This window comes from Bubalus kerabau, chromosome X (assembly GCF_029407905.1).
Source record: "Bubalus kerabau isolate K-KA32 ecotype Philippines breed swamp buffalo chromosome X, PCC_UOA_SB_1v2, whole genome shotgun sequence".
Classification (NCBI taxonomy): domain Eukaryota; kingdom Metazoa; phylum Chordata; class Mammalia; order Artiodactyla; family Bovidae; genus Bubalus; species Bubalus kerabau.
The window spans coordinates 130,111,689-130,133,320 of NC_073647.1; the positions used below are offsets into that span (position 1 = coordinate 130,111,689).

At 46.5% G+C, this 21,632-nt stretch overlaps 1 protein-coding gene across 1 annotated transcript; it reads right to left on the minus strand.

Moving 5' to 3' along the window:
• Window positions 1-13,219: 13,219 nt before the first annotated feature.
• Window positions 13,220-18,656, minus strand: LOC129638988 (melanoma-associated antigen B1-like). Its single transcript, XM_055563774.1, has 2 exons — window positions 18,547-18,656; window positions 13,220-14,786 (listed from the first exon to the last, which is right to left on the minus strand). The coding sequence occupies exon 2, from the start codon at window positions 14,727-14,729 to the stop codon at window positions 13,719-13,721; it is 1,011 nt and encodes a 336-aa protein (XP_055419749.1). The 5' UTR covers window positions 14,730-14,786; window positions 18,547-18,656; the 3' UTR covers window positions 13,220-13,718.
• Window positions 18,657-21,632: the final 2,976 nt, after the last annotated feature.

Below are 21,632 nucleotides of genomic sequence, written 5' to 3' on the forward strand. Positions count from 1 at the left end.
GATGGCTGTGGTCAGGGACCGCAGGCGGGAGTCTGGGCCAACAGACAGGAGATTGGGGCACCTGGAGGATGGAGAATGGGGTGACATGAGCACCTTAAAACAGGGAGACTCCACCTTGGCTTAATCAAAGGCCGCCTCTGCAGGTGTCCTTGAGGACACTGCCCTAGGAACCCACAAGCCTCCTGTTTTCCTGCTCAGCCTGTTCCCACAGAATCCCATAGAGGAAGAACAGAGGACTTACTTGTCCTCTGCGTCCTCTCAGCTCTGCTTTGGATTTACTCAGGTGACAGCAGGTACCAGCAGTGGGGTTTTCTAAGTTCTACTTCAGTATTATCACGTCAAGTCCTGGCGGAGCCTTGGCACCCTTCCCTCTGCTACTCTGATGTAGACACTTTAGACCACCCCATGATCCAGAGATAAGTGAAGGGATGCCTCATGCCACCTCCCTGCCAGGAGACAGATGACCAGTGCTGAGAGCTCATTAGGGTCTTTTCTATCCTGAGTTCACTGGGATCATCATTCAAGGTCCTTACCTTGGCTCCATAAAAAGTTGGGCACCATTATCCATTTGTGGACTGGTGTCTGCACCTTCAGACTAGACATTTTCCCTCCCATAGACTTCATATAGAACAGTAAAGAAGGGGCTCAGCCTCACAGCCCTTCCCTGAGATTTCCTGGGCTGAAATCCGAGGGTTGAGATGGATGCACTCAGCCTCACAGCCCTTCCCTGAGATTTCCTGGGCTGAAATCCGAGGGTTGGGATGGATGCACTGAGTCCTCACTCAGGTTCATCAATTGAGCTCCCAGTAGAGAAGCTCAGAGAAGGCAATGGCACCCCACTCCAGTACTCTTTCCTGGAAAATCCCATGGATTGAGGAGCCTGGTAGGCTGTAGTCCATGGGGTCGCTAATAGTTGGAAATGACTGAGCAACTTCACTTTCACTTTTCCCTTTCATGCATTGGAGAAGGAAATGGCAACCCACTCCAGTGTTCTTGATTGGAGGATCCCCGGGGCGGGAGAGCCTGGGGGCTGACGTCTATGGGGTCACACAGAGTCGGACAGGAATGAAGTGACTTAGCAGTAGCAGTAGAGAAACTCAACTTTTTCCTGTAGTGATGACTGCTTGATAGTAAAAGCCAATCGCTCTGGGTCCCAAAAGCAGGAAGTGAAGATGACCATATCTTACCAAACACAGTCTCCTGAGAACAAAATCTGGTGCAGGCAGGTTGATGTCCCTGTGGACCCTCACAAAATCCCAATTCAAGGTCTAAAATATTTTTTTGCTTCTGGTTTCTCCTATACGTCTTTTCGAAAATAATTTTTTTACAATATTAATTCAAAATAGTGTACCAGTTTCTGCCACACATCAATATGAATCAGCCATAGGTATAGCTTATGTCTCCTCCATCTTGAAACTCTCTCCCACGTCACACCCCTCTTAAGATATCACAGAGCGCTGGCTTTGAGCTCCCTGGTTATAAAACTACTTCCCACTGGTTATCTATATTCCATATGGTAATGTGCACGTTTTCAATGTTAATCTGCCCCTCCCTCTCCTTCCCCCACTGTGTCCACGAGTCTGTTCTCTATGTCAGCATCTCCTGGCTGCCCTGCAAATAGGTTCATCAGTACCATCTTTCTGGATTCCATATATATGCATTAATATAGGATATTGGCTTTCCTCTTTCTGACTTAATTCACTCTGCTTACAAGAACTAGAAATAAAACTACCACATGAACCAACAATCCCACTAGTGGGCGTATACCCTGAGGAAATGGTGATGGAAAAAGACACTTGTACTCTTCACTGCAGCACTATTTTCAATAGCCAGGACACAGAAGCAACCAAGCTCTACATTTAACTCATGAAAGGGTCTAAGGTTTCTCCCTCTGCTGACCACTCCATTCAGACCAAGACCCTTACTTCCCCATTAGCCTGCAGTGGGGACAGATATGTATTCTTGAGGTCTCCCAGGGATGACGACAGGGAGATGTGGTCCAATTGACGTGGTGTGGAACATCCACAGCCTCCAAGGTTCTCACCATCCACCAGGACACCTGAAACCCTCCCTTGTCAACCTGAGACTGCCCCCACTGACCTGGTCTCTCACTTCCCTGAGATGTCCCAGGAAGTGTCATGTCAAAACGCCTGATTCTCCCAGTCCTCAAAATAGGACTGGCGCCTTATGTGACTCCATTTCTTATGGGAGCAGCCTCCATCCTCACTCAGCGTCACAGCCATTAATACTGGGGACTAGGTCCCTTTGTTGAGCTGGGTTTATTCCATTACAGCAAGGCTCTCACTTCCCCCAAACCACCTCCAGTGGACACCAGGGGGCACCACAGTTGGCCAGCTCTACCCGGGGCTTCCTAGAGCCTAGTACAGGGGAGCCGTTAAGTGTGGCCCCCTTGGCAGTGTCGAAGTCTGCTCATCAGCCCTCAGGGCTTTCATCTAGGTCCTACAGCTCTTCCGGGGGTAGAATCCAGGCCTACCCCCACAGACCAATGCCTTAGCCTGAGACACTCTAGACCATATTCAGCCGATAGCTCTGAGGGACTCATAAGAGCCATATCACAGGGGTGGGATGTGGATGGGTCACTTTTATTACTGGGAGGGTTGGGAAAGTCCCTTCACCTCCATTCAGGTCCTCACCTTGGTTCCGGACGAGTCCTGAACACTAAGTCTCCGCCATACGGTCGCCGCGGCTACCGGTCGATCCGCTGGCTTTCAAAGCGGAAGTGCAGGGGAGATGCGTAAGGTCCTACGTGGGGTCTCCCAGGGATGACAGCAGGGGCAGCGTGCTACGGGAACACCAGTAGCTCAATATTCATCCGTCCGTGGGTCCTCCTTGTGCGGTGTATCAGAGCCCAGGATGCCCCCTCCTATGAACCCGAGTCTTCCAGCTCCCAAACAAAGCCCTCGCCTTCCCAAGTCCCTGGTGGTGGGAGGCCAGCTCTGCTCTGAGCATCTCTGCTTGTCAGGTGGGTTGCCACTCTGTGAGCCTCCTTCGTTGGGGGAGAGATCCTCTCACTAGCACTGATGGTCCTCACCTTAAGTCCATTTATGGTCAAGACACCCCCATCTGCAGATCTGGCTTCTGATCTGGCTAGAGGAGACTCTGCCCTCCCTAAGATCACACAGGTTGAATGAGCAGACCACTCAGAAGTAGCTCCTGTGGGCTTCTCAGGGCTAAGAATTTACAGAATTCTGTTCGGCTCCCTCTGCAGGGGTCCCCGCTAACACTCAGCATCGCATGTGAAGTCCTCCTTGGATTCAGGTCCCTCCCTCTGCGAAACTGCAGCTGATTGTATTAGACAGAGGTCTCACCTCGCTAAGACTTTCTAGACTGAAATCAACCTGACATCTGTGCCCAGAGCTTCCTGGGGACCACAGCATCAGTGATTTTCCAGGGCCTCCTTTTATACTGTGTGCTACTGTGAGTCCACTTTCAGGCCCTCACATTGACACCTGACAAATCCTGTAACTCTATTCTCTGTTTTATGAAGCTTCTTGTCTTACATCAAGGTCCTAGTCTCCTGAGAATTCCAAGTGGGAAGTCAGGATGATCCTCATGTGATCCTAGTCCATCAGGGCCTCTGAGAAGAGACAGTGGGGATGCAACTTGAGTCCTTCTGATTCCTCTTGCTTAGCATCCTCACCACACCTACCACAGCCTGGGACTGCTCCTTCTACTGAGCTAAGATTCCTCTTCTTAGTCTTTGGGTGACCACTATATTCAGGGTTGAATGTCTCCTTAGTCCTCCTTTATGGAGGTTCCCATGTCAGCTTCTGTCCCTCGATTAAAGTCTTCCTGGGGAATGCATATTCCTACAAACAGTGAGCAGTTACCCTCTAGCAAATCTTGGAGAAAACGGGTCTCAGTCCCAAAAGTGACGTAAGATTGGGAAAATGCAGCAGAAATTAAGGAACTCAGGACAGATGTTATGATGTCAAAGAGATAGAGGGGATATATTCCTGCTCTTCAGCCAGATTTAGGGTGTGTGTTTAATCGCTCAGTCATGTCCCACTCTCTGTGACCCCATGTACTATAGCCTGGCAGGCTCCTCTGTCCATGCAGAATCTCCAGGCAAGAATACTGAAGTGTGTTACATGCCCTCCACCAGGGATTGTGCCCAACCCAGAGACCAAACCCAGGTCTCCCGCATTGCAGGCGCATTCTGTACCATCTGAGTCACCAGATTTAGGGTAGTTCTAAAATATTTACTCTCGGCACCTTCCTGTTGGTCCAGTGGTTGTGCTCTCCCAGTACAGGGGTCCTAGGTTTGATCCCTCGTCAGGTAACTTTATCCCACATGCCACAACTAAAAATCTCCCATCCAACAACTAAGAGTTCTCGTGCCACAACTAAAATCTCACATTCCATAACTAAAGACCCTGCATGTGGCAACTAAGATTCCAAGTGTCACAACTAAGACCCAGAGCAGTCAAAAAATAAATAGAAATAACTATTTTTAATTAAAACAAATAAAATGTTTACTTTCTACATAGAAGGATAGCGCCAGATAATCCTGTAAGCCCTCGATCACTTGAGGGTGTCTGAATTTCCACATGCAGGTGATCATTTGCTAACTGAGCATTATCTCCTTCTCTCCTTTATTCACAGCTCTTAATTATTTTGGTGTTTATATTGCCTTGGCTATGTATTCCATCCCAGTGTTTTCGTCACAGTGTCCCTCTTTCTGTCACTCAAGATACATGTTGGAGTGCTAGAAGACAGTGAATTAACTGACTCATGAGCACCTCAGGCCGGGACAAGTGGAACGGTACATGCTCTGGACCAATTCAGACCAGCGCTCTAGTCCCAGCTCTGTCTCTTATCGGTTGTGAGGACTTGGGTCCATCCCCAAAATCGGGGAGCCTCAGGTGAAGTGGCTTTTGTAGAGCTAGTGGCATGTAGCTAAAGCACCTGGCACAGTGCCTGGACCACACTGAGACTTTACACAATATCTGTTTTTACTATGAGTATGATTATTTTCATCCTGGAGGATACCACCGACCCTGAGGAATCTTTTAAATCCAGGAGATGTCAGAGAATCTGTGGCATTCTCGGACATGAAACACCAAATCAGTCCAAAATGCTGTTTAGAAAGAATCTTTCATTTCCACTACTAAATCATATTTTGAGTCTGGGTGTAGTTTTTTAGCTGAATGAAATTCAAATAATCTAGAATTTGGTTCTAAAGCTAACTCTTTCTTCCTTCCAAGCTGCTCTTTCATTTAAACAACTCCTAGAGAGTTGCCTAGTGGCCCAGTAGCTAAGTAGCTAAGAATCTGTGCTCCAAATGCAGGCGGCCTGGGTTCCACCCCTGATCAGGGAACTAGACCCCACACACCACAAGTAATAGTTCACATGCCACAACTAAAGATCCTATATACCAGAACTAAAACATTCCTCATCCTGGAACTAAAGAACTCTCAGGCTGCAAGGAACATCAAGGATCCTGGATTCCGAAGATAAGACCAAGCACAGCCAAATAAATAAGTAACTAAATAAAATAAGCCCCTACCTTCATCAATTTCACCATCACCTAAAATATACTCATCTCATACACTTTGTGGAATTATCAACACAGCCAAAACCGCTGAATGGAATGCTCTTTCAATAAAATGAGCTCTGTTTCCATGACTCACAGCAGAGTGTCAGCCCACTGGCTTCTGAGTTTCCGGTTTCATTCTACTATTACTTTTATTTCACAGAATCTCCTTGGAGATGATGTGCATGAAACATCTAGGTTGTGCACTGTGTTCACGGGCACTGGGGCAGGAGCACAGGGCACATTCCATCCCCACCCCGGGGGGGATTTCTGTCTGGTCTACTCATGTTGCTGTTTAGTCACTCGGTCATGTCTGACCCTTTTCTACCCCATGGACTGAACAGATTGCTCTGTCCATGGGATTCTCCAGGCAAAAATACTGGATTGGGTAGCCATTTCCTCCTCCAGGGGATCTTCCTGATCCAGGGAATGAACCCACATGTCCTGCATTGGCAGGTGGATTCTTGACCACTGAGCGGCCTGGGAATCCTGATAACTGAAAAGTAATTGTTCAGGGTAGTTTTCCATTCCAGGCTTAAGTCTCTCAACTTTGAGACCCACCATCTGAGGGTCTGGCCTCAATTTAGTGTTTCCACAGCCTCCCCGGTGGGCTCAACATGTAGCCTAACTTAAAATTACCTCCCATGGACATTTATTGTCCTAAAGTCTCCAAGTGCCTTGCCTCAGTGTATTTACACTAGACTCCTCATGAGGAAGCCCTCAATCCCCTCACCTCCTTACACCTCATTTTTATTGGGCCCCTAGATCTTTGTTCACAAGCTACTTTATATGAATTGTTCTCTTAGACTCTAGAATTCTATGGGAAATGGTTCGGTTTATTTTTCTTAGCATCCCCAATACTACTCAGAAGCCTCCAAAGAACAGATGCTAAATTGATATTTGAAGAATTACAGTGAAAGTGTGCAAGAAGTAAAGTTTACTGGGTTTTCACTTCTCCCACATTCTTAAATAAGCTAAGCCAATCCAGGTATATACACTTCAGTTTTACAAAGAAAGACTAAAAGGAAGAAAACAAACCAAGAATTGAATACCTCTGAAGATTTTTTTTTCTGTATCTGATAATCACACAGACTTCACTGTGGAATAATTTCCATTTTTGCAAAAAATCCATATTCCAATATCATGTTTTCTTGTTCTGAATGACAAGAAATGATTCAAGGATTTCAGTCTGTGCTATGTAATATGAAAATTCTTATTTTTCAACTTGATAATCTACAGTACAAGGGGGAGCTGTGCCATTAGTATACTTAGACTCTGAAGCTAAACACATCTTTAATTAAAAGGAACAACATTTAAAAACAGAAAAAAGAAAAACCTCTAATTTTTGCATATTGTATAGGATCACAAATACATTACATGCTGTGTTTCCATGAAACACCTTGGCCCTCTGCTAGTTGGAAGACTGCTTGCTTTCTTGAAATGCAATGTGAAGTATCTGCTCAGACTTCACTAGGGGTGGGAGGAGCTTTGGACATGCTCTGGAAATTGCACTGGCCCTGGCACCGTAGGAGCCCTGGCTGCAGCTCTGGCTCTCTCTTCTTCAGCTCTCAAAGCCTCTTCATACCAGGATGCGAAGGCACTGCACTTGGTATCATTGACATTAGCCCCAAACTCCCACATTCTTTTATATATCTCTATCTATCATGGAAGCACTCCATATTAGTTTACAAAGATCATGCTCATTATTTTTTATAGCTGTATAGTACTCCACTCTGTGGAGATATATATATATATATATATATATATATATATATCATGTTCCTTCAGTTAACATGTTCATGGATATGTAACTATTTTCATATGGTTGTGGATGTCTCTTCAGGGTTCCTTTCTGAAAACTAATTACTGGCTCAAATGTAAAAGCATATTTAGTTTTCTGATAATACCAAGTTGTGTTTAAGCTCTAATCTTATTCTATGACATGTTGCTGTGAAAGAATGAGATTAGTGCATTCTCTAACACTATATACAAAAATAAACTGAAAATGGATTAGAGACCTAAATATGAGTGGAAAGTATAAAACTCTTAGAAGGCACTATGAGTGGGACATTCTTTGATATAATTCATAATAATATTTTTTTTGATCTGTCTCCTAAAGCTAGGAAGATAAAAGCAAAAATAAATAAATGAGATGTATTTAAAGGTAAAAACTTGCACAGAAAAGGAAACCATCAGCAAAATGAAAAGACAACCTACTATATGGGAAAAAATATTTGCCAATAATATAACCAATAAGGGGTTAATATCCAAAATATATGAACAGCTTATATAACTCAACAGTTTAAAAAAAGATTAAAAAAAAATGGGCAGAAGACTTAAATACACATTTTTCCAAAGAAGACATACAAATGGCCGAGAGGCACATGAAAAGATGTTCAACATCCTTAATCATCATATGAATGCAAATTTAAACCACAATGAGGTATTATCTTATACCTATCAGAAGGGCTATGATCCAAAAGGAACAGAAGTAACAAATGTTGGTGAGCATGTGGACATGATCTATACACTGTTGGTGGGAATGTCAATTGGTGCAGCCACCATGGATAACAGTAAGGAGGGCCCTCAAAATCTAAAAAGAGAACTACCAAATGACCCAGCAATCCCACTCCTGGGTATATATCTGAAAAAAAAAAAAAAAGAACCCACTAATTTGCATGGTCTCCGTCAGGTACTCGATGCTTGTCTGAGTCTAAGGGTTTCCACTGCTCGTCTCCCCTTCCCCTCCAACCTCATCTATTCTCTGCCAGTGAGCCCACCCCAGTCCAACTTCCCTGTTTATTAAGAAGGCACCTTTGTCTGGCAGAGCCAGTGTGAGATGAAGAGGTAGTCCTTCCCAGCCACCAGATAATCAGGAGTTTTGGCCGGACTTTCACACACTGATAGTGAGGAGTCAGACAAAAAGCACAGACTGTGGCGCTGAAATGGATTAATAAGGAACTTAGTGATGTGGCCAGGGACCCTCCAGCACAATATTCTACAGGTCCAGTTGGGGATGATACATTTCATTGGGAAACCACAATTACGAAAAAGAATGGCAGCCCATATTGAGGCAGTGTATTCTCTGCGACAATTCATTTCCCTAAAGACTACCCGTTCACGCTACCTGAGGGTGCATTTGCAACAGAATTTATCATCCAGACATGAACACTAATGGCAGCACTAGGTTCGCTACTCTAAGATCACTGTGGTCTCTTGCTTTCATGATTTCTACAGTTCTGGTATCCATTTGTTCCCTGCTATGTGTTCTGAACCCCAATGACCCCCTCCCCAGTGCCAGAGGTTGCATAGATCTATAAAACAGACAGAGAGAAGTACAACAGAATTTTTCAGGAATGGACTCAGAAGTATGCCATGTAATGCTAACTTAAAGTCAGAATAACCTGCATTAAAGCTTGAATAAACTTTAAATTACTGTTTAAAATGAAAACAAAATTCACTAATTCAAAAATTCCATGCACTCCAATGTTCATAGCAGCATTACTGACATTTGCCAAGGTACAAAAGTAATCTATATGTATACAACCTACACACACACACACACACACACGTGTGTGCACGCATAATGGAATATTACTCAGTCATTAAAAAGAATGAACTTTTGCAATCTTTCAACAGCATGTATGGAGTTGGAGGGTATTATGCTATTAATTAGTAAATAGTTGGATGGTATTAATGAAATAAGTGAGATAGAGGAAGACAAATGCTGTATGATACTACTGACATGGAGAATTTAAAAAATAAAAGACTAGGGGAATGAAGCAGACTCACAGATATAGAGAACAAGCTAGTGGTTACCAGTGGGGAGTGGCAAGCAGGAGGTGAAGGACAGGGACAGAAGACTAAGAGGTGCAAACTAATATGTACACAATAAGCAACAAGGATATATTGTACAACAAAGGGGATATAGCCAGTATTTTATAATAACTGTAAATGGAACATAACCTTTAAAAACTGTGAAGCACTTTGTTATTCATCTGTAATTTATAAAATATTGTACATCAACTATGAAAATGAAGTGAAAGTATTCGTTGCTCAGTCTTGTCCAACTCTTTTTGACCACATAGACTGTAGCATACCACGCTCCTTTGTCCATGGAATTCTCCAGGCCAGAATACTGGAGTGGGTAACCATTCCCTTCTTCAGGGCATCTTCCTGACCCAGGGATTGAACCCAGGTCTCCTGCCTTTCATGCAGATTCTTTGCCATCTGAGCCACCAGGGAAGCCCACATCAACTATACCTCACTTCAAAAAAATCAATTCTCCCAGGAACTTTCACATATACAATACAGTATTATTAACTATGGGGTTCTCTGGTGGCTCAGCAGTAAAGAATCTTCCTGTTGATGCAGGAGATGAGGGTTTGATTCCTGTTTCGGGAAGATCCCCTGGAGAAGGACATGGCAACTGAATCCAATATCCTTGCAAGGAAAATTCCATAGACAGAGGAGGCTGGCAAGCTACAATCCACGGGGTTGCAGAGTAGGAAACCACTTGGCGACTTAACAACAGCAATGATTAACTAGTCACCATGCTGTACATTATATCTCCAGGACTTCTTTATTTTGTACATTAAAGTTGTGAAAGTTTATGCCGTTTGGCCACTTATACGCATTTCATCCATCCTCCAACCCCCACTGGCGGCAACCACTAATCTATTCTCTGTGAGTTCCTTTTTCAAAAATCTTCACATATAAGTGAGATTATATAGTATTTGTCTTTGTCTGACTTATTTCACTTAGCATAATGCCCTCAAGGTGCAACTGTGTTACTGCAAAGGGCCAGATTTCCTTTTTTTCTTTTATTGGCTAAAGAACATCTGAGTGAGGATGAGTGTGTGTGTGTGTGTCTATGTGACATTATCTTTATCCATTCATCCATTAATGGGCAGTTATATTGTTTTCATAATTTGGTTATGGTAAATAATGTTTCAACGAACATGGGGGGTGCAGATATCTTTTCCAGGTGTTGGCTTCATTTCTTTCAGCTAAATTTCCAGGAGTAGACTTGCCAGATCACATGGTAGTTCTATTTTCAATTTTTTTATGAGCATCTATACTACTTTCCATAGTGGCTGCATCAATTTACATTTTCATAAACCCACATTTTCTTTAATAATTTAAGTATATCCTAAATGCAAAAGTTATATATGCTTCTAAATTTAAAAGGTATACATCTTTGAAATTTAGGAATGAGAGACTGAATACAGTAAGCTAGACCCATAACTGAACCACTTTAATTTTTTTTCCTCTTCTTATCCTATCTTAGTGTGGGGTTTTTCACATGACCAAGGATACCCCTATTCCAATGCCACGTAATCTTGCTCTGGATCACACAGATGATTTAAAATTTTTCAGTTTGTATTTCAGAAAGCAAAATTCTTATTTCTAAATCTGGTAAACAGCAATAAGTGTGTGACCCCGTGTCATTCATAAGCTTATGATCTGAATCTAAATAAACTTAGTACTGAAAAGAAAATCACTTGAAAATTACCGCCTCACCCCCCGCAAGAAAAGGGTAAGTCGAAAAGTTATTGACGCGTATCAGGAACACAGGTTGACAGGCTTTTCTGATCACAAAGTGAAGAACAGATTCAGACCACACTAGAGGTGAGATGAGCGGCTGGATGCGGCCATGGACTGGGCACTGGCCACAGAAGGGCCATCACTGCCCGAGGTAGAAGTGCCAGCCCTGGCTGCAGCTCTGGCTCCAGTGCTCTCTACGTCCTCTCTCCAAGTCGCCTCATAATGGGGGCAGGAATGCAGTGGGGACAGTATAGTTGACCTTGGCCAAAAACTCCAGGGCTTCTACCTTGCTGGTTTCCATAGCGGCTCTCAGACCCCACAGGAGTGCTCTCGTATCCCCCCATAGCGAGGGGGATCACAGCCAGGCAGGGGGATTGTGACCAGGCAGTGTCAAGAGAAATGAACTGACAATATGTCAGCCTCAGACTGGGAGGAGTGAAACATTATGGCCTCTAGAGCAATTCAGACCAGGCTCTACACTCAGTTCTGTCACTTTATCAGCCTGGAGAATAGAAATTCTTTGTCTGCTAAGTGAATTTGATAAGCCTTGTCTTACAGAAGTATCAGAACATATGTAGCTTGTGTAAAGCACCTGGCACTGCAGCTGGCAATGTTTAGGTCTTATGATGCTTATTTTCATACCAGAAGAAAATCTATGGGAATTTCTACCTTCATCTATGGGAATTTTTCTTTACCCAGGAGAAACTAGAGACTATGTAGTCTTCTAAACAAAGAAAGCTAAGTCAATCAAACTGCTGCTTAGCAAGAAACTGTAGGGCTTCCCTGGTGGCTCAGTGGTAAAGAATCTACCTGACAACCAGATGTCAGTTCAATCCCTGGGTTGTGAAGATCCCCTGGAGAAGGGATTGGCAATCCACTCCAGTATTCTTGCCTGGAAAGTTCCATGGACAGAGGAGCCTGCCAGGCTACTGTCCATGGGGCCACAATGAGTCAGACACGACTTAGCAACTAAACAAGTAATCCTAAGTAAATTTACTCTATCAGAGAATATGTTATTGAATTTAGAGGCAAGTGTTTTACCAGGATGCAACGCAAAACCTTATAGAATTTGTGTCAAGGACCAGTAATTCCCCTGCCTCCCAAAGCCCTCCCGACATAACACCCCGATTTTCATGTATTTCACCACCACTAAAATCTAGCCCCGATCAGGAGGTCTACTAGATTACACTCGAGATACCCTCATGTTTGGAGTGTGCTGGGGCTCCTTCCGTTCAGGGCCCAGAGTGCCAGCACAGTGACGTCTCAACATCCCATCACAAAGGAGACAGTAATATGCATCAAACACCTGGTTTGTGGACTGTGTTCACCTGCACTGGGGCAGGAGCACTGGATACCTTCTGTTCTTTCCCCCAGGTGGAGATTCCCTCTGGTTGACTCACAATCTCAGGGTAACTGTTCAGGGAAGCTTCGCATTTCAGTCTCAGCCTCCCAACTTTGAGGGCCACCATCTGGGGATCTGGGCCCGGCTCACCATTATCATAGGTTCATCCAGCCCACCACGCAGCCAACTTAAAATGACCTCCCACGAAGGAACAGGAAGACAGAGAAGATATATATTATGATTAGCTTTCCAGCCCCACCTTAGCCTCTCACAACTTAAAAGGTTGGGAGTGTTGGTCGAACACAGTGAAATAGTTGCCTCAGACCTGACTAGGGGCTGGAGGGACTGCTAGACGTGACTTTGGAGCACACACTGGCCTTGGCAGGACTATAAACCCTGACTGCAGCTCGGGCTCTCTCATCATCCTCTCTCAGAGCCTTTTCATAATCGGGTGGGAAGGCACTGGGGATGTTACCATTGACCTTGGCCAAAATACCAAACCTCAAAGTTTTGGTTTAAGAGAATAAAGGCTGAGAATTTATACCTCACTGCTCTCATCCCAACTCCCTCCCCAGCATCCTCCCTGCTTTTTGTCACTTGTCTTAGATCATCACACCACCTTCCTTATGGAATCACTGCTCATATACTCAAGACATCTACAGGCAGGTACAGGGTCTCCTTTATCTTTGCATCACCCCCACCAGCACAGAACCTTCTGAAGAGCAGATGCTCAAGTAAAGATGGGAATAAAGGAGCCACCAAGCAAGGAATGTAGTTTCTCATTGTTTTTATCGGCATTCTTGAATAAGCTAACAACATCTAAATATATCGCTAAGGGTACTACTGAATGTTATAGAGAGAGAGACAAAGGTGAATAACATAAATCAAAACTTGACTATAGCTTACTTGATTTTCATCTGTTTTAAAACTACAACATTCTTTCACATTTCCAAGAAAATTACTATTCCAAAGCTATGTTATCATGTTCTGGATCTCAAAAGAGGAAGGATTTTCTGAATTACACTACGCAGTACCAAAACTCTTACTCTTAGATCTGACAGACAACAACAAATCTGTGATCCATGTCATTTGTAAATTTGGATTCTGAATCTAAACAAACATTCTGGGAAATGAAACAACATTTGAAAGGTAATAGTGTAAAACAGGAACACAAAGAAGATACGTATTGACATTTCCAGCCCTACTTTAGCCTCTCACTTCTTAAAAGGTTGGCAGTATTGGTCAAAGAAAGTGAAGCTGCCGCCTGAGAACTCACTGGGCACTGGACGGATCTCTGGGTGGGACCCTGGAGCAGGCAGTGGCCCTGGCAGCACCACGAGACCTAACTAGAGATCTGCCTCGGGATCTCTTCTCTTCTCCCAAAGCTACAGCATAATGCAACGGGAAAGCACTGGGGATGGTACTCTTGATCTTGGCCAAAAACTCCAGCACCTTCATCTTTCTGGTTTCAGCGTAGGCTCTTGAGCCCCACAGGAACTCATAGCTCAGGGGATCGCTGTCGGGAATCTGATGATACACCAGGTAATTCTGCTGCACCCACTCTTCCGTGATGAGCTTCCTGGGATCCCCAAAGATTACATGCTGCTTTCCATCATAGATGCCCAGAACATTCAGGAACTCCCAGACATCAGCCTCAGAGGCGCGGTTGCCATTCAGGTAGATCACATTCAGCAGAGGCATCAGAAGCCCATTCTTTGGCACCTCACAGCTGCTGCTCAGCACCTCATCACTGATGAGGCCTATCTTGCTGACCAGGGTATAGGAGTAACCATTCGGCTTGCCTTCCTTCAATTCAAGACCAAATGACAGCTCCATGCATTTAGCTGCTCTCCTGAGGATCTCGGGGAAGCGTGTCTTGTACCTTTTGTGAAAAAGCTTCCGCATATCTAGCCTCCTAATGGGCTCTTTCATCTTACACTTATCAAGCAGGAAATTGACCAACACTCCTGCCTTCTCCGTCAGAGGATCTAGAGGAGTGGTCTTAGCAGAGGTTGAGGCCCGGGAGGAATTTTCACGTTCCTCAACTTGGCCCCTGCCACGTGCTTTAGATCTTGGGTGTGAAGCCCCTACAACAGGAGAGCTAGTGGCTGCAGCTCCCTGAGGCTTCTGGCCTGCACCGGCAGGGGGGGAGCCCGGGGGCATACCCCCAGAAGTAGGGGTGGGGGTGGCAGCAGCCAGAGCATTCCCGAGATCCTTGGCCTCCATGCGTGCCTGGCGGCGTTTCTCACGTCCACGGCGCTTGCTCTTCTGCCCCCGAGGCATGACTATCAGCAGGCACAGCGGGCAGGGAAGCAGGCAGGAAGTAGGTGATGCTGGAACCTGGAGAAGGGAAGATTAGTGGATGAGCTCCTTCAGCATGGAGGGAATGAGGCTGCTCTGCCCGTTTCCTTGAGAGCCCTACTCCAGGAACCGCTGGCCTCTTGTTCTTGGTCAGCCCATCCCCTGAGAACCCTGTGTAAGAAGTGAGCGCGTGCCAGCCTCAGGCCACAGCCTGCCTGTGGCTGCCTCCAGTTGACAGAAGATCCTGGGACCGGGGCCCTTTCTGGGTCCCTTCGTTCACACACACAACTGTCACATCAGCTCTTAGTGGGGTCGGGACCCCTGCCATGTGCCGCTTGAAAGGTGACACCTCAAAGCTCCCTGGGACCCATGAGAAGGAGCCGAGTCGTGGACACGGTAGGGGTGGATGGCACTGGCAGTTCTGGGGGCCTGCTCTGTCCTGAACTCGGTTCTCCACCATTCAGGGTCCTCATCTTGTCAACACCAAGGGTTTGGGCCCCTCCCTCCTGCCTCTGGTGCTGCCTCTTCAGGTGAAGAACCTCATCTCCCTTAGAAATGACACAAAGAAATGAGGGGCCTCAGCAGAGGATCAGGCAAGGCTCTAGTGTTCATTTGATTAGCTGGAAGGGGGAGCGTGCTACCTTCAGTCCTCATTCGCAGTCCCCACTTTGACTCCTGGGAGGATCTGGGGGCTCCTTTCTCTCCTGGCTTGAGGACCTTTCTTCACAGCAAGGCCAACAGCTCCCTGAGATCGAATGGGGAAAGCCAGGGTGGCCTTACCTGGCCCTACCGCCCATGGTCTCTGTGGCCAGAAGAGCTGCAGCAGGAGTTTGAGGCCCTGTAACGGGTGCTACTCATGCAAGGTCCCCAGATTTTACTCAGGGCAGAGTCTAAGATTCCTTCCTCTGCTGACCCATTAGACTAAGGTGCTCACTTCCCTGTTAGCTGTGAGTGAGGCACACTTCTGCCGGCCATGTATGCCTGGGGGCACCAAGGAGTGACAGTGCGAGGAATTCTGGGAGTTTCCCACAGTCCTCAGCATCTTCTCTGTGAGTCCTGGCAAATGTTAGAAATTCTCCCTCTGCTGACCTGAGCATGCTGAGGTTCCCAAGGTGAAAGAAAGTGTGAGCCACCTCTCGGCATCCCTGTCCCTGACCTCCCTGGGATGGCAGCAGGGGCTGGACTCTGTGGGACTTCACTGTTCTGTCATCACTGGCCCCTTTAGTCCGCACTTGGATGTGATTTATGTTCCTCCCTTAGTCCACCCTGAGTTTTCTGGCCTCAGATCAAGGCCCACATCTCCCTGAGTTCCTGGGGCTGAAAGTGAGGGGTGACATCTGGCAATCTCTGCCTGAGGTGCCCCAGGGCAGACAGGGACTGGGACTTTGCAGGCCCCCACTGCTTTGGGTAGGTGCTCATCTAAGTCATGTCTCTGGGTCCTTATCATGACTCTGTGACTCCTGGCAAGACTAGGAAATCTCTGTCTCGACTTGAGATCTCTCCCCTCCTACTAAGGCCCCCATCTCCCTGAGACCCACTAGAAAGCAGCGACATTTTCCCGATCTCTAGCTACAGCTGTGTGTGGACTCCTGATGCGGACAGTCAGGAAGAGATTCTGCACTGCCCTCTGTTGTCGAGGGGTAGCTGGATGGTCCCTCAATTCTTAGGTCCTCTTCTGGGCTCCTGGTACTAGCTGCAAATGCTCCAGTGGTGGACCTGAACCCATACCCCCATCATCGAGGTTCCTCACCTCCCTGCGAGGCTCTGGGCAGAAGCAAGTGGGGGTCATCTGGTCCCCATGCCTGGGTCTCCCAGGTCTGAGAGGAGTGATGCGACTATGTGGTTCACTCCCTTCTGGGTGGGGTTCTCGCATGTTCATTCAGTGTTACCACTGTCACTCCCTTTAGGAACCGGTCTTCCTCCCTATGTTGAATGAGGCCTCACCCATCAGAGTCAAACCTGAATGTCCCTGATACCATCCTTGGAGAAAATGAGAGGGCATCTCTGCCTGAGAGCTCTAACCCGGCTTCCCAGGGTGACGGCAGAGGCGGCACTCTGTGTGGGCTCCTCTGTTCTGGGGGAGTCAGTTGTCTCCTTCCTCACATAGAATTGGTGCTTCAACATCTCTCATGGCCTAGGACTCCTCGTTTTCTCCTAACCTGGGCAGGCAGACCTGAAACCAGGCCCTCATCTCCCTCGGACCCCACAGGCAAAATCAGGGGCACCAGAACTGGCCAGCTCTTCCCTGGGACCCCCAGGGCTGACAGCTGAGGCGGCATCAGATGTGGCTCTCTGTACCGTGTATGGATCTTCCCCTCGACTCTGCATCCTTCCTGGGACTCTGCCTTCTGCAGACCTGAGCCCAAGACCCTGTGAAAGGTCTTCACCTTTCCCAAGAGGACCCAAGCTGACAGAGTGAGCCACATCCCGCCAAAAATGATTTGGGGCTATGCTGCTAACCACAAGGGCAGCACTCTCGACCCCCACCCCCTGCCCCAGTTCTGGAGTCAGGGGCTCCCTCAGTCCTCACTCAGGATTCTGGCCTCCAGTTTGGGTAGGGTTTGGGGTCTTCCCTCTGCTGACCCGAGTCTGCATGCCCCAGAGCAAAGCTCTCACCTCCCTGAGTGGCTAGAGGAGATGCTGGGGGCTCCATATCCAGCTACCTTGTTTGGGGATGCCCAGACCTGAGAGCAGGGCTGCTCCTTAGTGCAGCAATCTGCTTGGATGCCAGGCCTGCTGACTAGCACTGAAGGTCCTAGCTTGACTCCTTCTAAGGCTGAGACTCCTCCCTATGCCTCATGGGGTTACCTTATCTATCATTCTATGTCTTTATTTATTTACCTTTCACACCCATTGCTTTTTATTATGTAACTGGTAGTTACATCTTAACCTTTCTCACCTATTTCTCTTCTCCCCCACACCCCTAACCCTAACCCCCATCAACCACCTGTTTTTTCTCTCTTGCTTCTATAATTGTTTCTGTTTTTCAGATTCCTCACAGAAGTGAAATCATATAGTATTTCATTTTCTCTGACTCATTTCACTTAACATACATAATACCCTCTAGGTCCATATCCTTTTATATAAAGGCCTTTCTCTACCTGAACGCCCCTTATCCCCAAACCCCGCCAGCCCCCGCACACCATGCAAAAATGACGGGTTCTCTCAGCCTGAATTACACTATGGTAATTTGGACCCCTATGGTAGGGGTCCAAACCTTCTTATTCTAATGATCTAATGATCAGATCTAATGATCTGAGCGGGAGGGGATGTAATAATAACAGAAATAAAGTAAACAATGTAATGAGCTTGAAGCATCCTGAAACCATCCCTTTAGCCTACCCACCCTACCCTCATGCCACACCACCCTCCTTTGTCCACCGCATCACACCCCATCCCACACTGCACCCCACCCCATGCAAAAATTGTCTTCCAAGAAACCCATCCCCCGGTGCCAAAAAGATTGGGGGCCACTACTGTGTGGCACTGCAGCATTGGTTGCAGGAATGACTTCTGTGCAGCCACCACTTTCGAAGGAGATATCCCTGTGAGCGCTGAAAGCCCCATCTTTTCACCTGTTGAGGGCAAATACCACTTCCAACGCATAAAGAATCCATCCTCTTTCAACAAAGCAGCCCGAGCCGCCACCGACCCTCCACGTGGCAACAAGATGGCTCCTCGGCCCGCAACTCGGGACAGGGCATGTTACACTGTAGATTGCAGGGGTGGGATGCGGTTGGGTCACTTTTCTTACAGGGAGGGGTTGGGAAATTCACTTCAGCTACATTCAGGTCCTCACCTTGGCTCCGGACGAGTCCAGTACACAATCTCCGCTGAACAGACGCTGCAGCTACCAGTCGCGCTCCTCGCCTCGAAAGCGGAAAAGAGGAGTCCTGCATACGTTCGTACGTGGGGTCTCCTAGGGGCGGGGCAGGGGCAGGGGGCAGGGGCGGGGTGCTACAGAAACCCGGTAGCTCAATATTCATCCGTCCCTGGGTCCTCCTTGTGCAGTGTTATCAGAGCCCAGGACACCTCCTTCTACGAACTCGAGTCCTCCAGCTCCCAAACGAAGCCCTCGCCTTCCCAAGTCCCTAGTGTTGGGAGTCAGGGTGCTGCTCTGAGCATCTCTGCTTGTCAGGAGGGGGCGCCACTCAGTGAGCCTCCCTCGTAGGGGGAGAGACCCTCTCACTAGCACTGATGGTCCTCACCTTAAGTCCGGTTATGGTCAAGATGCCCCCCTCTGCAGATCTGGGGTCCGATTCTGATAGAGGAGGCCCTGTCCTCCCTAAGATCACACAGGTTGAATGAGGGGACCACTCAGAAGTAGCTCTTCTGGGTCTCTCAGGGCTAAGAATTTACAGAAATGTGTTTGGCTCCCTTTCCAGGGGTCCTGTCTAACACTCAGCATCGCATGTGAGGTCCTCCTTGGGTTCAGGTCCGTCCCTCTGCGAAACAGGCTGATCCTATTAGACAAAGGCCTCACCTCGCTGAGACTTTCCAGACTGAAGTCAACCTGACATCTGTGCCCAGCGCTTCCTGGGGACCACAGCATCAGTGATTTTCCAGGGCCTCCTTTTATAGTGTGTGCTACCATGAGTTCACTTTCAGGTCCTCACATTGACTCATGACGAATCCTGTAACTCCACTCTCTGGTTTATGAAGCTGCTTGTCCTACGTCAAGGTCCTAGTCTCCTGAGAATTCCAAGTGGGAAGTCAGGGTGATCCTCATGTGATCGTAGTCCATTAGGGCCTCTGAGAACAGACAGTGGGGATGCAACTCTAGTCCTTTCGGATTCCTTTTGCTCAACATACTACATCTACTACAACCTGGGTCTCTGCCTTCTACTCATCTAACATTCCACTTCTTAGTCTTTGGATGACCACTATATTCAGTGATGATTGTCTCCTCAGCCCTCCTTCATGGAGGTTCCCATATCAGCATCTGTCACTTGATTAAAGGCTTCTTGGGAAATGCATATTCCTACAGACATTGAACAGTTAACCTCTAGCAAATTTGGAGAAAACAGGTCTTGGTCCCAAAAGTAATCTAAGATTAGGAACATGCAGTAGAAATCAAGGAACTCGGGAAAGATGTTATGCTGTCAGAGAAAAGGAGCTGATATATTCCTTCTCTTCAGCCAGTTTAGGGTGTCTGCTTATTTGCTCAGTCATATCTGACACTTTACAACACCATGGACTGCAGCCTGCCAGGCTCCTGTGTCCATGGGGATTCCCCAGGCAAGAATACTGGAGTGGGTTGCCCTCCTCCAGGGGATCTCCCCAACCCAGTGATTGAACTCAGGTCTCCCGCATTGCAGGCAGATTTTTTACCATCTGAGCCACCAGATTTAGGGTAGTTTAAAAATCTTTACTTTCAGTACCCTCCTGCTGTTGGTTGAGTGGTTAAGACTCTGTGCTCCCAATGCAGGGGGCCTGGGTTCAATCCCTGGTCAGGTAATTGGATCCCACATGTCACAACCAAGAGTTCATGTGCCACAACTAAAAATCTCACATGCCACAACTAAAGAGCCTGCAGACATGGCAGCTAATTCCAAAGCAATTGTTCAGGGTAGTTTTCCATTCCAGGCTTAAGTCTCTCAACTTTGAGACCCGCCATCTGAGGGTCTGACCCCTATTCAGTGTTTCCACAGCCTCCCTGGTGGGCTCGCCCTGTAGCCTAACTTAAAACTACCTTCCACTGCCGGACTTTTATTGTCCTAAAGTCTCCAAGTGCCTTGCCTCAGTGTATTCACACTAGACTTTTCATGAGGAAGCCTTCAATCCCCTCACCTCCTTACACCTCATTTTTATTGGGCCCCTAGATCTCAGTTCACCAGCTACTTTATATGAATGCTGCTCTTAGACTCTAGAATTTATGGGGTTGAGTTTATATTTCTTAGCATCCCCAAAACCACCCAGAAGCCTTCCAAAGAGCAGATGCTAAATTGATATCTGAACAATTACAGTGCAAGTGTGCAAGAAAACAATTTACTGGGATTTCATTTCCCCACATTCTGAAATAAATGAAGCCAATCCAGGTAAATAAACTTCAATATTACAAAGAAAGACTACAACAAAACAAGAAGTGAATACCTCTTATGATTTTTTTCTGTATCTGATAATCACACAGACTTCACTGTGGAAAAATTTCCATTTTCACAAAAGAATCCATATTGCAATATCATGTTATCTTGTTCCAAATGACAAGAAATGATTCAAGGATTTCAGTCTGTGCTATGTAATACGAAATTTCTGATTTTTCAACTTGATAATCTGTAGTACATGTGGGAGCTGTGCCATTAGTACGCTTGGACTCTGGAGCTAAACACAACTTTAATTAAAGGGAACAACATTTAAAAACAGAGAAAAGAAAAACCTCAAATTTGTGAATATTGTATAGGAACACAAATACCTTATATGCTGAATTTCCATGAGCCCCACCATGGCCCTCCGCTAGTGGGAAGACTGCCTGCTTTCTTGAAATGCAATGTGAAGTATCTGCTCAGACTTCACTAGGAGTAGGAGGAAATTTGGACATGCTCCAGAAAGTGCACTGGCCCTGGCACCATAGGAGCCCTGGCTGCAGCTCTGGCTCTGGCTCTCTCTTCTTCAGCTCTCAAAGCCTCCTCATACCAGAATGGGAAGGCACTGGACTTGGTATCATCGACATTAGCCCCAAACTCCCACATTCTTTTATATATCTATATCTATCATGGAAGCACTTCATATTACTTTACAAAATTGTACTCATTCCTTTTTATAGCTTCGTAGTACTCCACTCTGTGGATATATCATGTTCCCTCAATTAACATGGGCATAGGCATTTTCGTATTTTCATGTGTTCGTGGATGTCTCTTCAGAGTTAATTTCTGAAAACACTGAATT